This window comes from Taurulus bubalis, assembly GCF_910589615.1.
Source record: "Taurulus bubalis genome assembly, chromosome: 11".
Lineage (NCBI taxonomy): Eukaryota > Metazoa > Chordata > Actinopteri > Perciformes > Cottidae > Taurulus > Taurulus bubalis.
In genome coordinates this window covers 24,439,627-24,452,491 of record NC_136599.1, presented here as the reverse complement: position 1 = coordinate 24,452,491, position 12,865 = coordinate 24,439,627, and the positions used below count along the sequence as shown (strand labels likewise).

The 12,865-nt window shown below is 44.0% G+C and overlaps 2 protein-coding genes across 2 annotated transcripts in view; one reads left to right on the top strand and one right to left on the bottom strand.

Moving 5' to 3' along the window:
• Window positions 1-477: 477 nt before the first annotated feature.
• Window positions 478-5,484, bottom strand: LOC306743112 (U8 snoRNA-decapping enzyme). Its single transcript, XM_079225595.1, has 5 exons — window positions 5,425-5,484; window positions 4,660-4,791; window positions 4,371-4,411; window positions 877-1,111; window positions 478-803 (listed from the first exon to the last, which is right to left on the bottom strand). Exons 2-5 carry the CDS (start codon window positions 4,789-4,791, stop codon window positions 567-569), a joined length of 645 nt encoding a protein of 214 aa, XP_079081721.1. The 5' UTR covers window positions 5,425-5,484; the 3' UTR covers window positions 478-566.
• Window positions 5,485-5,691: 207 nt separating this feature from the next.
• Window positions 5,692-12,865, top strand: part of gss (glutathione synthetase) — a 10,484-nt gene continuing 3,310 nt past the window's right edge. The window contains exons 1-12 of the mRNA XM_079225601.1: window positions 5,692-5,794; window positions 6,577-6,713; window positions 7,288-7,433; window positions 7,793-7,868; window positions 8,593-8,732; window positions 9,212-9,328; window positions 10,233-10,313; window positions 10,497-10,574; window positions 10,703-10,772; window positions 12,090-12,284; window positions 12,387-12,468; window positions 12,612-12,801. Coding sequence (XP_079081727.1) covers window positions 6,582-6,713; window positions 7,288-7,433; window positions 7,793-7,868; window positions 8,593-8,732; window positions 9,212-9,328; window positions 10,233-10,313; window positions 10,497-10,574; window positions 10,703-10,772; window positions 12,090-12,284; window positions 12,387-12,468; window positions 12,612-12,801 — 1,307 coding nt within the window. The 5' untranslated portion in view covers window positions 5,692-5,794; window positions 6,577-6,581. The remainder of the gene's footprint in view (window positions 5,795-6,576; window positions 6,714-7,287; window positions 7,434-7,792; window positions 7,869-8,592; window positions 8,733-9,211; window positions 9,329-10,232; window positions 10,314-10,496; window positions 10,575-10,702; window positions 10,773-12,089; window positions 12,285-12,386; window positions 12,469-12,611; window positions 12,802-12,865) is intronic.

Below are 12,865 nucleotides of genomic sequence, written 5' to 3'. Positions count from 1 at the left end.
GCCCGGGAACGAGGTTAGGAACATCTGGTGCAGGCGCGTATACGTGCACCCGGGGGTGCACTTAAAAGGGAATCGAATCTTCGCCCGCAGGCCGTCTACCATGTCACGGATGGAATTAATCCTCGTATAGCACGGGCCGCCAATACAGCTTCAGAAATGCAACTGAGCGGCACAGAGACGGACCTCGAGCTGATCCGGAGAGGAACGCCGCCCTCTTCTGATCCTCGTCGCTATGGAACGGGTAGCACGAGGTGCACAAGCGTTACCGGCTCTCACATGGCTGTGCTCCTGTTTTTATTGTTGCCTGCCATTTTGCATATGCATCTAAATCCCTAGTGGAATCATCAAAGAGTAATTAAAGAAGGAGTGTTGATACGGTTGCTTTCACCTCGTATGATGTATATATATTTATTTATTTTCTTTTTGAAAATCAGTAACAGAAGTTAAAATGATGGGGAGGGGGGCGGAATGTCACGGAAAGTTTTATTTGCATTAATGGTGGAGCAAAAGAGTGTTATGCGCCAAACTGCTGTGATGTGCTGCCGGGTGCACGTGCAGGTGGCGTTTCAAAGCGGCTTCCTCTTCGCCTGCGCTTGCGCCGGCAGCCCGTCTGCGGCGCGCGCCCGTATCTGCAGGGCGCGCGCGAGGGCGTCACGCAGCTCCTCCGGGGCGACCAGGTGGAGGCGCAGCAGGGAGGCGGTCAGCTGGGAGCGGGCGTTGCCGACGAACGAGTGCGACAGGAACGGAGCGAGGCCTCCCCCGTCTTCCATGGTGTAGAGAGGGACTCGGACCATCCCGAGGACCTGGGGGGTGAGACAACAGGTGATGAGGAATCAGATTAACGGCTGCACTCGGTCATTCTAGCACGCGCACTACCTCCTGTCCGTAATCCGTTGCCGTGGTCACGGCGGCTCTCTCCAACTCCCGAATCTGCTCCTCCTCCATCTTCTTCGCGTAGAAGTGAGTGATGAGACTGGGGGAGGAGGCGGAGGAAGCAGGGCCATAGCAGGAGTCCAAGTGATCTTCCTCCTGTATAGAAAGGGCTACGCCCAGCTCCTCCGACAGTTCCCTGTTGAGCCCCGCCTCCAGGGACTCCGCCAGGTCGACGAACCTGAGGCGTCGGAGTGGAGGGGTCAAAGGTCGGGACCAGAGATGAGGAGACAAACGATGTCAGCTGCATTGCTTCTCAGAGACTACTCCAGCCGATTCAAAAGATCCTTCAATTTTAAAACCCACAACGAGTTGGCTGAGCTGTCGAGTCACGAGAACGACGCCGCATCTCAACTTCAAGTTAGTGACTCTACTTCTCTGTTGATTTATTCCCCCAGTAAACATTGTAAAGATGAGTTTCTGTCTCAATCTCTAGTTTCAAGTCTTCTTCAATACAGCATGATGTTCATTTATTAAATGATGGTCCATTTAGAATCAAACAGACCATAAAGCAGAAGATGCTTTAAGGCGGGGCTACAAGGTGCAGCTACCAGAGACGTATACGCCGTCTCTACGTCTCTCCTCCGCAGTCCAAATATGGAAACTGTCAGGTGTGGGGGAAGGAGAGGACCCAAATGCTGTTGCAACAGTTGAAAGTAAATTTACTGTCCAAAACAGAACTCAGGTCAGGCTTAAAACAGGCCGAGGAACGAATCCAAAACAATCCAAAACAGGCAGCGAAAAACAGGGAACAAAATCAGGGAGCGAAAAACAGAGAGCAGAAAAACAGGGATGAGGAATGACCAGAAAACACACAGGCATCAAGACAGGCGACTTACAGGACATCTAACGGGGGAAACTGACGGGAACAACCAGTACAATCCGACAAGGGGACAGGAGACACAGGGTACATCCCAAGTCTCTAAATTGTCGTTTCCTCGCTCCTCGATTGAACCGGAAGTTGTTCTGCGCCGCCATCTTGACGGCCGTCCCAAAGCTCTTATTCTGCTCGGAGGAGCGAGGAGCGAGGATCGAGGAGGGAAATCGGAGGAGCATGATCGAGGATCCCCGAGAGCGAGCTTCCAGGAAGTGTTTCAACGCTGGACACGCCCCCTCGCTGTTCATCTGTTATGTGATTGGACGCTGCAGCTGAGCGGACTGATCGCTGGAGTTTCATACCAGAGACGATCACAGATTAAACTCAAGTTATATATTTAATCTGTTTTCTTATTCACCATCTGGTTAAATATGTTCATTGTAGGTCTGAACAACAAAAGGACCACAAACTACTGTCTTCAAAGATTTTAACTGTCGTTTCCCTCAACAACTTGTATTATGTATGTCATTAAAATCAGAGAGCTGGAGAGAGGAAACACTTTTTACAACACGTAATGAAGAGAAAACATATCTATATTGTGGGTTATTTTATAATGATGTCACAATCAGAATTTCAAAACATACCGACGTAAATAATAAATAAATAAGACGCATTCCGCCGGTAGAAATGGATCCTGCGCGTCTAAGCAGGACACATCACAGTATATAAATACTCAATGCAGATTATTAAACGGTAACAGACGACAGAGAAAACATCTCCACTCTGACACTCATGATAACTGTGTCTTTATTAATGTAAGTAGTAGTTTTACACCATTAAATCAACTGAAAACATACGATAATTGTTATCAATATTTTAAGTGCATTTTTATTGGAATGTTCGCTGACAGCTGATCAGATGTGATGGGATGCAATTTAGAGACTTGGGATTCACCCAAACAGGGTTTAACTACAAGAGGAAGGTAACAAGGAACAGGTGGAAACAATGAGGGCAGCACAGGTGAAAGGAATACACAATCAGGGAACAGGGCAGACAGACAATCACGGGGACAGGAAGTGCAGGAACACAGAGGACGCACAAGACAAGGACTTCACAATAAAACAAGAAACCAAACACACTGACATCATAACAGAAACGTCTTTTCATGGGTTGCAACAAAAGATGGGGACGGACAAATTGCTGAATTCAAGGCTTCAAAACATCAGTCCACAAACCAATGGGTGACGTCACGATGACTACGTTCACTAAACGAGGCTGTAAAGGCCGACTAGTCACCGTGATGACATTAGGTAGTCTCATTTAGCAACTTGTTAGAAACCGCTTCTTTTAAAGACACGTTGTGATGTCACCAGTTGCTTCGTGGACTGCCGGAATAAAACCTTAAATTTGGCGATTTGGCCGTCGCCATCTTGGATTACGGCCATAGCCATGTTGTTGTTTTTTGCAACCAATGGGAAGTTACCATATTTGGAATGCGGAGGAGTGACGTAGTGCCACCGTATACCTGGTATATCTGGTAACGGCAGCTACCTGTCAATCACAGTAAGCCCGCCCTAAAGCATACCCTGCTTTATGGTCTGTTTGACTCTAAATGGACCATCATTTAGTAAATGAACATCATGCTGTATTGAAGAAGACTTGAAACTAGAGATTGAGACATAAACTCATGTTTACATTGTTTACTGAGGGAATAAATCAAGAGAGAAGTAGAGTCATTTTCTCATAGAAATCTATACAATTCAAAAAAATAAAAAATAAATCCCATTGGCTTTTTGTCAAAGGGGAACCAGTGTGAGGCTAACTTCATCCCTGTACCGCTCTATTACCACAATGCAGCTGAGGCTGATGGGAATCCAAGTATGTAAAATGTGATGACATTAATCCTGAAAGGAAACCACGAGTGTCTGAACCAAAATGTTCACCATGATCCATCCATTGCATCCTCAGCTTTTTGCTCTTTATTTGTGATGGTCACCTGGAAGTGACGTTCCAAATGATTAACACGCATTAGCGCACGTATTGCTTTCCTGGAAGTATAAAAGTGTGCACATGTTGTTCTATACTAACTGCAAACCCATTATATTTATACAATTAGTACATATAATATACTGTATATGATAAGTAGTGCACTTAAATTGGTATAGTGCTGCTTCTGACTATTCTTTTGCATATGCCGTAGTTTTTTTTCTTCTCTCCGCATTACATAATTTTGCCGCGTTGGCGAATTTCTGGCAGCGATTACTGTAAATCGCAGACACAAAATGCACAAGTGATTCATATTGAGCTGCATACTAATAAAGCAGTATGTGTCTGGCGGTTACGGTTCTTTTTAGTGTATTTTTTTGATAGCAAGATAAAGGCATCTTACAGAAGAACCTGTCAAGCGTATTTTCTCATACGTTCACTTGCCCCTTGTTATTTGAGTGCTCAGGTGACAATGGGTGAATGTTTGGTCTGCGCTGCGCAGCTTTATATCTGTTTGACGGAGCTCGTCTGAGAAGAAAGGGAGAGACTAAGAAACCTGCTCGATATATAGCTGTCCTCATGAAAGGAACAACTTAGTAAATAACAAATGTTTAAAGCGACACAGGGAAAGACTCACCCTCCAGGGAAACCCAGCAGACCGTCAAAGCGCATTTGCATCTGTGGGAAGTGACAGAGGCTGTTACACACACACACACACACACACACACACACACACACACACACACACACACACACACACACACACACACAGAGAGAGATGCTGAGACACAAACAGGAGTGGGGTTTTCTACAAATAACCAGAAACACAGTACATCACTACTTGTGCATGCAGGGATTCTTGGTCATCCCCATCCAGACACACACACACACACACACACACACACACACACACACACACATATCACCAGTATGATATGCCGGATGGGGAGGTTTCCAAACAGCTGAGTTTCCGTGTCACAGTAGAGCATCACGTGGCACGCGTGCCTGCAGCCCGGGCACGCCAACGCCTCGGCCCTCGACAGCTGTCCGCTCGCCATCTACGAGCACGTGGACAAACAACAGTGCAAAGTTTCACAGTTCAGTGCTTGCTGATCACTCTGGCCACCCCCCTTGTCATGTGCTGCTAATGTGACATCCGGCTAGATACACTTGATCTCTCTGTTTATTCACCCCTTCATATGCTGGGTTAACAGACCTGACGGTGGGCTTGTATGCAATAAAGCTTATGGAAAGCTGTGCTGAACCAGGAAGCTCACAGGAAGAACCGAGAGACGTGCATTAATAATGCAACAGCGCCCTCTGCTGGCTTGGAGTGAGCTGACAACTCCCTGCCCCGGAAGGAACTATTTTCGTTGGCTTTTGAAGGATATTAACCTATTGCATACATGTTTTTACAATAATTAATGTATTTACTGCATACATTTTCATTCATGCATATATATATATATATATATATATATATATATTTATTATCTTTCATGTGGACACACTTGTTTTGGAGCTTGTCCTCATAACGTTATGGTTACTTTCCTTGGAAACATTTGACAGGTAGCCTATATATTTACTTTAACATTTCTCATTATTTTCACGGATGTTTATGTTTTTTTGTGATTTGTTTAGAACAAACCCGACGTTATATAATGCATCTCTTTATCACCTCGGCACGTTACCTGACACAGAAACGGCTCTTTCTTTGTCTCGTCTCAGGTGAAGTCCAAAATAATGCTGCCTCATTCTTCAGTCAGCATTTTCAGCACAACACATTCAGTTCCAGGGGGCGTCTACGTTTATTTTATTTGTGACGTACTGAGCACTGATTGGCTGAACAAAGTCCGACTAGCCAATAGCAGGCACGCTTCCTGACTAATAAGCACCGGAGGTCCGCGTATGTATGTGGTGGTGCAGATCTATACATTACAGGTGACTAAGTTGCATAGTTCACTTTGAAAGGTGACATATCTGGTGAGGTGAACCGACACGTTGTGCTCGTGAGACCCGTCGCGCGGAACACACGGACTGGAGACAGCTGCTCGCGTGAAGGTAGATACCGCTAGCTGCAGACTACCACCAGACTACCGAGCAGCAGCCGCACGCTTCTGTCCGACGGTGGTGGCTCGTAAGCCGGGTGTTGGACCTGAGACGTTCGCGTCCTGGTTAGTGGAGCTTTGTAGTGACGCAGGCGTTACACAGGAAGTGATCTCATGCACCGGCTTCTGTTCGTTTGTTCATTCACTGATGTTCTCTTCACTGTCATGATGTCGAATTTCTTATTTATTTATCCTTTTTTTATATACTCATATGTTTATGAACTTTTCTGTCTTTTTGTAACGTATTTTGAGAAACTCCTGTGCTACATACATACACATATTTATGTAGGTTTTGTATGTATAGTGTGTATATACATATGTGTATATATACAAACACATACGTGGGTATGTATATCCACATACGTGTGTATACAGTGTATACAATATTTTATGTATACAGTGTATAAATATATATATATATATGTACACACATGTCTATGTGTGTACTGAATACATTTATACTGTATACATACACACATACTCGTCGTCATATTGTTATGCATAAGTTATTTTCATTGTTATTATTAGTGTAGTTACAGTTAAAGTATTGCCTATATAGTTTTCAACAGGTATATTAAACTTGTATACAGGTTAATTTACTTCTGTAATCTAAGACACAGAGTTGGACCCTGGTACGATTTCCACATTGACTGGCGAGTGTAGAAATCTGCCGAGTCATGCCAAGCAGCACTTCTAATTATGTCTCTAATGTGCTGCGATGTCATATTTCACCAGTCAGAATGGCCCAGGGCATACCAGACGAGATCATGATGGATGCTGCGCTGATAGAGGACTTGGCAGAGGTGGCAAAAGATGCTGCCCTTCTGCAGGGTGTCCTCATGAGGACCCAAGAGTCCTGCAACTCGTCAGAGGTAGGAAGTGAAAAAAACACACCTGCACAGATTATGATATTATACATAACATTATAAATAAATAGTGTTGGTCAGCATTGGCATCTGCCAGTTTAGAGAACCTATCTGCAGAATTCAATTGGATGGCAGTGGATTGCCATAAGTAAAGATTTATAATGGTCAAAACTCATCACCTGCACCACTGTGCTTTTTAATTTGTTTGTCCCTCATCTAAAAACACAGATTACCTCAATAAAAGACGTGTCTCTGCGTGTCTCTTTGTCAGTCCTTGAATTTCGAAAGAAATAGAAACATGTATTTCTGTGATGTGACAAAGGGAGCCGGAGCCACAGCCACTAAGAGAGGACATGATTCCATACCAGCGGGCTGTTGAGCCTTTGCTGTTTCAACGGGTGTGTTCAATGGGAAGTCATGTCAGGAATTTCTCCGGCTTCCGGCCTCGGGATTTGTGCCAGATCTTTATCGCGGCCACCGGGATCTTTTGGCCACGTGCTTGTTTGTGTTCAGTGATGAGTGGTCTTTTGGTGTCCGCATTCTTCTCTCACACTTCACAACTTTTTGTGTTTTGTTTCAGCTGGTGACGTACGCACCGTTCACGCTCTTCCCCACGCCTGTACCCAAGGCCGTGTTCCTCCAGTCTCTGGCGGTGCAAACATGCTACAACACACTGGTGGACAAGATCAGCCAGGATCCAGACTTTCTGCAAGAGGCTCTAGCGAGGTAGCAACATGAGCCAACCGTACTGGTGGCATTCTTATGCTACGTTCACACCTTTTTCGCAACGCTTTTTCGCGTGCGTTTACTCGCTCGACTTCATGTGGTTAATTCGCGATGCCCAGCGGAAATTTGCGTGTTTCGTAACCATCTGTGCATTGACTTTGCATGCAGTCTACTCGCGCGAATAATTCGCAACGCTTTTGTTGTGAACGCAGCATGACTAGTTTGGAAATGTGGCTACGCTGTGTGTAGCCACATTTCATGCAAAGACAATACTTCCACTCAAGATCACAACATAGTAGCATTCTCTCATGCAACATTCGGATGAAGTGTTTTAACAGGGTGACATTTTTGTTTTTTAGCACCATTGAAGTGGACGATTTCACCGCGAGGTTGTTCAGGATCCACCAACAAATCCTGAAAGAAGGAAGGGCTCAGGTATGTCGGCCATTTTGAAAACCGGCCTGTGTCAAACCCTCATATCTGGCCTTGCTGATACTAGCATTCTACTGAAGATGATCCGTCATCCATTTTGGGGTCGGAGGCCTTGTCGTCTACCCACACAAAAATTAATTCTTTATAAAACAATACTAGGAAAATCACAACATTTCACCATATTGTCCTATTAATTCTTTAATAGGTTTTATAGGTTTTTCTTAGAGGAGAAATAACAGTCATCATATATAGCATTAAGCTAAGTAACATTTTAGCTAGAGAGCAGCAGAAGGTTAATGGGTATCCCCCCTGTTTTATAGCCCCTTTACAAGGTCCTGACAGCCTGCAAATATTTATTTTATATAATTTATTTATTATTACACTTAATACAATCTTGCTAAAACCAAAATGAAACTCACCAAGCTGACCTAGCAGCGGCTGAGTGGCCATCCGTGATGATACCGCAACAACTGGCCACGCAGAATATGATTCAGTTTGCCGCAGCAGAACGCGAGATTAGCCGCGGACAGACACAGAGGTGCACAGTCACTCGCAGATGCACGCGATGGAATGATCCTCCTGGCGGACACCACACTATGACGGGCCAAATGGATCAAGTTTAGAGCCCGCAGATAGCCATCTGCGCCGAATGTTCAGCAATGGGCCTTTGCCGTTGCCTTTTAGTGATCCACGTAGTTTGAGCTGGGATTCTTTGCCTTCCTTCCAGTCCATCGTGTTGGGTCTCAATCGGTCCGACTACATGCTGGACCAGGGGCAGGACGGGTCGTTGTCTCTGAAGCAGATAGAAATCAACACCATTGCTGCCAGTTTCGGAGGTCTCTCATCACGCATGCCAGATGTTCATCGGTAAGACAGTCATTACCATATCACCCATCATTTTAAGTGTGATTAAGACAATAACATGACTTTTTTTATAGCTTGTGATGAAAAAACATGTTATGGGTCATCCTTTTCTGATGTTTATGTCCCCCAAGCCTTACCCGACTATACTGACTTATCTGTGCAAAGAGAGGTGTTTTCACATTCCTCTACTGAAGCGGGAGATGTCTGTGCATTTCTCTAAAATCCAAGATTACCCATGGCTCAAAAATAAACTCCACTTACCAGTTACAAGCTAGCAAACGGCATAAGCAAATAAAAGACGCTAACTATACTTATGATTCTGATGCGTCTGCGAGTCGCAGATTGTAGGCCAGGCTCCTCAACAGAGTCAAATGTATGATCTAAAGCAGTGGTTCTCAAAAGGTCTGGCTGCGGGACCCACCATCACCCCTGAATGACCCAAATCAAAGAACAACGTTCAACTTCTGAAATTGATTCGACAGACACGTCCTTAAGGTGGCTGGGAAGCTGGAGGAGAGCCAGCGGATCCTAGACAACGACCCTGCCAATGGTCTGGCCGGGGCTGTTGCCAAAGCCTGGGAGCTCTATGGATCAGAGAGGTAGGAACTAAGTACAGCCACTGGACTAGGAAACGCTAACAGTAAAATAGTTAAAGCTAACAGCTAACAGTAGCAGAGGTTGCATTGAGTTACATAATGGTGCGCTCAAGCTCCAAACCTTATTGGCAAAGGTCAATTATCATGAAATGTTCAAATGTGATCTTGTAAACTGTAGATTCTGCTGAGAAACTTTGATTAAATCCAGTTGTTTGAAGCAGAGGTTTTCACAGCAATTTGAAATAGATATCACAGAGGTAATTGTGTGTTTGTCTGTTCAACTTTTTATTTTTTAACGCACTAGTATGTTGAGTGTCGGCCAGACCTGATTCTGAGTCGATTAAGACAGCAATGTATTTAGAAATTCAGTATAGTTTACTATTGGTAGAAAGTAGTCGATCCTAAACAATTACCAGAATAATGTGTGTGGGTAGCAGTGAGAGCAATCATTTCAGGGTTCTTACGTTCATGGAAAACCTGGAAAAGTCATGGAATTTTAAAATGGTTATTTCCAGGCCTGGAAAAGTCCTTGAAAAAAATAAAATCCCAAACGTTTTGGAAAAGTCATGGAAATTTGTTATATTCATGTGTTCATGACGTTCATTTACGGCGAGTTTGAAATAATTAATATGCTTTTAAAAGAAAGACGCTTAAAATATAAGCAGGCATACATACAGGCATCTACTGTATATACATGTTTATTCTTTTAATCAAACTATTGTCTCATTCATTTGTGTCATTTAAGGTTTACTGTATGCTTTGGATTCTCATTGTTAGTTTAAATACTACATCTTCTCACTTTTTCATGTTTACACCCACATTTCACAAAATGTTTGGTCATGGAAATTTGGTTTAAAGTCATGGACTTGGTCGAAATGTGTATGAACCCTGTCGTTTGTCATTACAGAGCAGCCGTCATGTTCCTGGTGGAGGAGAGCCAAAGGAACATCTTTGATCAGCGTTGCGTAGAGAGCGAGCTGTGGAAGAGGTGTGTGTGTGTGTGTGTGTGTGTGAGTGAGCGTGAGCGGCTTGGGAAGCAGGAAGCCCTTCCCCAATAGCTTCAGGTCACGATGGGAGATTGTGTAAATGCTGCAAACCTAACCAACTGGAATATGTGGATTCAGGTAGTTGGCAAATATTTGTAACCGGCACACTCTTGTCAATGTTTCAGGAACATTCCCACGATAAGAAAGCGCTTCGACAATGTTAGTAAAACGGGGACCCTCGATCAGGACAAGAAGCTATTTGTGTAAGTCTGTTTCTGTCAGTTCAGTCTGAATTAATAAATGGTAGACAATGGGTTATTCATACATTACTTTATTAGATATAATTAGGACCAATCGTACTTACTGGGCATTCATGACGTTCCTTTTTCAGTGACGGCCTCGAGGTTGCAGTGGTGTACTTCAGGAATGGCTACATGCCCCAGAACTACACTTCCGAACAGGTCCTCCCTTTTAAATCTTTATTACAAGTTTTACTTTCTCTTTACAGAGATATTTTGCATTCTAAGCCAGCGAAAACACAACAATTATTGTAAAGGGATATATTGCACTGAATGTAACGTAAAATGAAAGCATTGTACGTTACATTCAGTGCAATATATCCCTGTACAATAATTGTTGTGTTTTCGCTGGCTTAGAATGACTCATTTATATCTACATAGGGAGCAGGTTCTTTTTCTTCTTTTTTTTTTCGTGACCCAAAGGCAACCGTAGTACTCTGACGCGCTTGGAAAGGGAGGGATGAGCAGAGGGGCCTCCAGTTGTATTTAACCTGCAACCTCACCACTAGGTGTCACTAGATCCTACACACTGCTCCTGGAATGAATACTCACAACATGATTAGCCTGTTAAAACAGCTTGAAATCAAATCAATTAGCAGTTAGCTACTGCTTGGACACACCCTAAAACTGTGTGGTTCTTTTTATTGTTCCTTGTGTTTATAGCAGCTTTCAAAATCTTAAGTGCGACTGTTCAGTGCTCGACTTCCTTCCGTCACTATTGTCAACACAGTCACATGTTTCCTCCACCCCCAGTTACAGAAACCAAACGTCTCCATGCTCTGCTCCGTTTAGTCAGGGAGTGTTGACCAAGACAGAGCAAACACACTTAAGGCGTTCCGTCTAAAAACAGCCCAAGAAGTTCAAATAGAAGTGGTGGCTTCATGTTGTGCAGTTTGTGTGTCCCGTTTTGTTTAAGTAGCCAAGTATCAGGAATTACCACAAAAAGCCTTAAGGTGGCTTTACCATCTGAACAGCATACAACATTGTCTCACTTTATTCAAAAGCTCGGAGGCTTATTACTGTTTCACACAGAACACTGTGAAGGATTTTACTGCTCTGGAAAGTTCAGCAGCATTCATTTTATTAAAAAAATGTATACAATTTTTTTTGTTTTTATTTTTTATTATATTCGATAAGACAAAAGATGGAGGTAGAGGGGACGACATGCAGCAAAGGGCCGAGGCTCAGGTTCAAACTTGGGACCAATAATTGTTTTCTTTCTCATAACAATGCAGCATTAAGTAAACTACCAACAGTGCACATATTTAATTGGCAGAAGAAGCACAATGTCACTTTGTATTCAAACTTTTTTGACCCTAACTTAGTTTTAGCTGGAGCCCTCTGCCCGCGATAACAGTGTATGTCGGATTCCAAAAAGGACGCTATTGTGAAGTAAAAATGAAATGCATTGAGTTGTAGTTGTACTGGGTGGATCAGTAAGGAGAGTCAAACATTTCGTGTGTTTCTTTATTATTGTAGACGTGGGACGCTCGTCTCCTGATGGAGCGCTCTCTGGCCGTGAAGTGTCCAGATATCAGCACTCACCTGGCTGGAACCAAGAAGGTCCAGCAGGTGCTCGCCAGACCCGGAGTCCTGGAGCGGTTCTTCCCCGACCAGCCCCGAGTAGTGGAGCAGATCAGAGCGACCTTTGCTGGCCTCTACACGCTAGACATGGTGAGAAAATAACACATTCACATTTTCAGGGACCCGCAATGTTTTTTTTTTTTTTATGTCATGAGGTAGAATGACTTAATTCGTCGTCATCGTTGTCTTCAGGGACCAGAGGGTGACAAAACAGTAGCAATGGCTTTGGCAGCACCAGACCGGTTCGTCTTGAAGCCCCAGCGAGAAGGAGGAGGTATGATTTTTTTTTTTTTTTTTTTTTTTTTTTTTTTTTTTTTCTGCCACATTGGCCTCTATTTCTTGAACCGGGAGAGTTTGAAACGACACCGCTGTATTGGCAGCATGCAAACAGCTTCTCACCCGCCATCGTCTTTCCAGGGAACAACCTCTATGGATCGGAGATCTGCCGGGTCCTGCAGGGAGCGAAGGGGAGCATGGAGAGGACGGCCTACATTCTGATGGACAAAATCTACCCCGCCCCAGTACAGAACTACCTGCTGAGACGAGACGCCCCTCTTAAAATCAGCAAGTGTCTCAGTGAGCTGGGAGTGTTTGGAGCATATGTCAGGTGTGTGTGTGTGATCAACACTTCATTGGCAGAGAACGCTTTGTGATGGGATCTCTAACTTAAC

Bases quoted from the DNA above. Each gene is read 5' to 3' on its own strand.
- LOC306743112 (XM_079225595.1), bottom strand. From the start codon at position 4,791: ATGGCGAGCGGACAGCTGTCGAGGGCCGAGGCGTTGGCGTGCCCGGGC. The intron at 1,112-4,370 runs GTGAGTCTTTCC...CCGACGCCTCAG, and splicing joins CTGCTGGGTTTCCCTGGAGG to GTTCGTCGACCTGGCGGAGT. The intron at 804-876 runs GTAGTGCGCGTG...CTCACCCCCCAG, and splicing joins CAACGGATTACGGACAGGAG to GTCCTCGGGATGGTCCGAGT.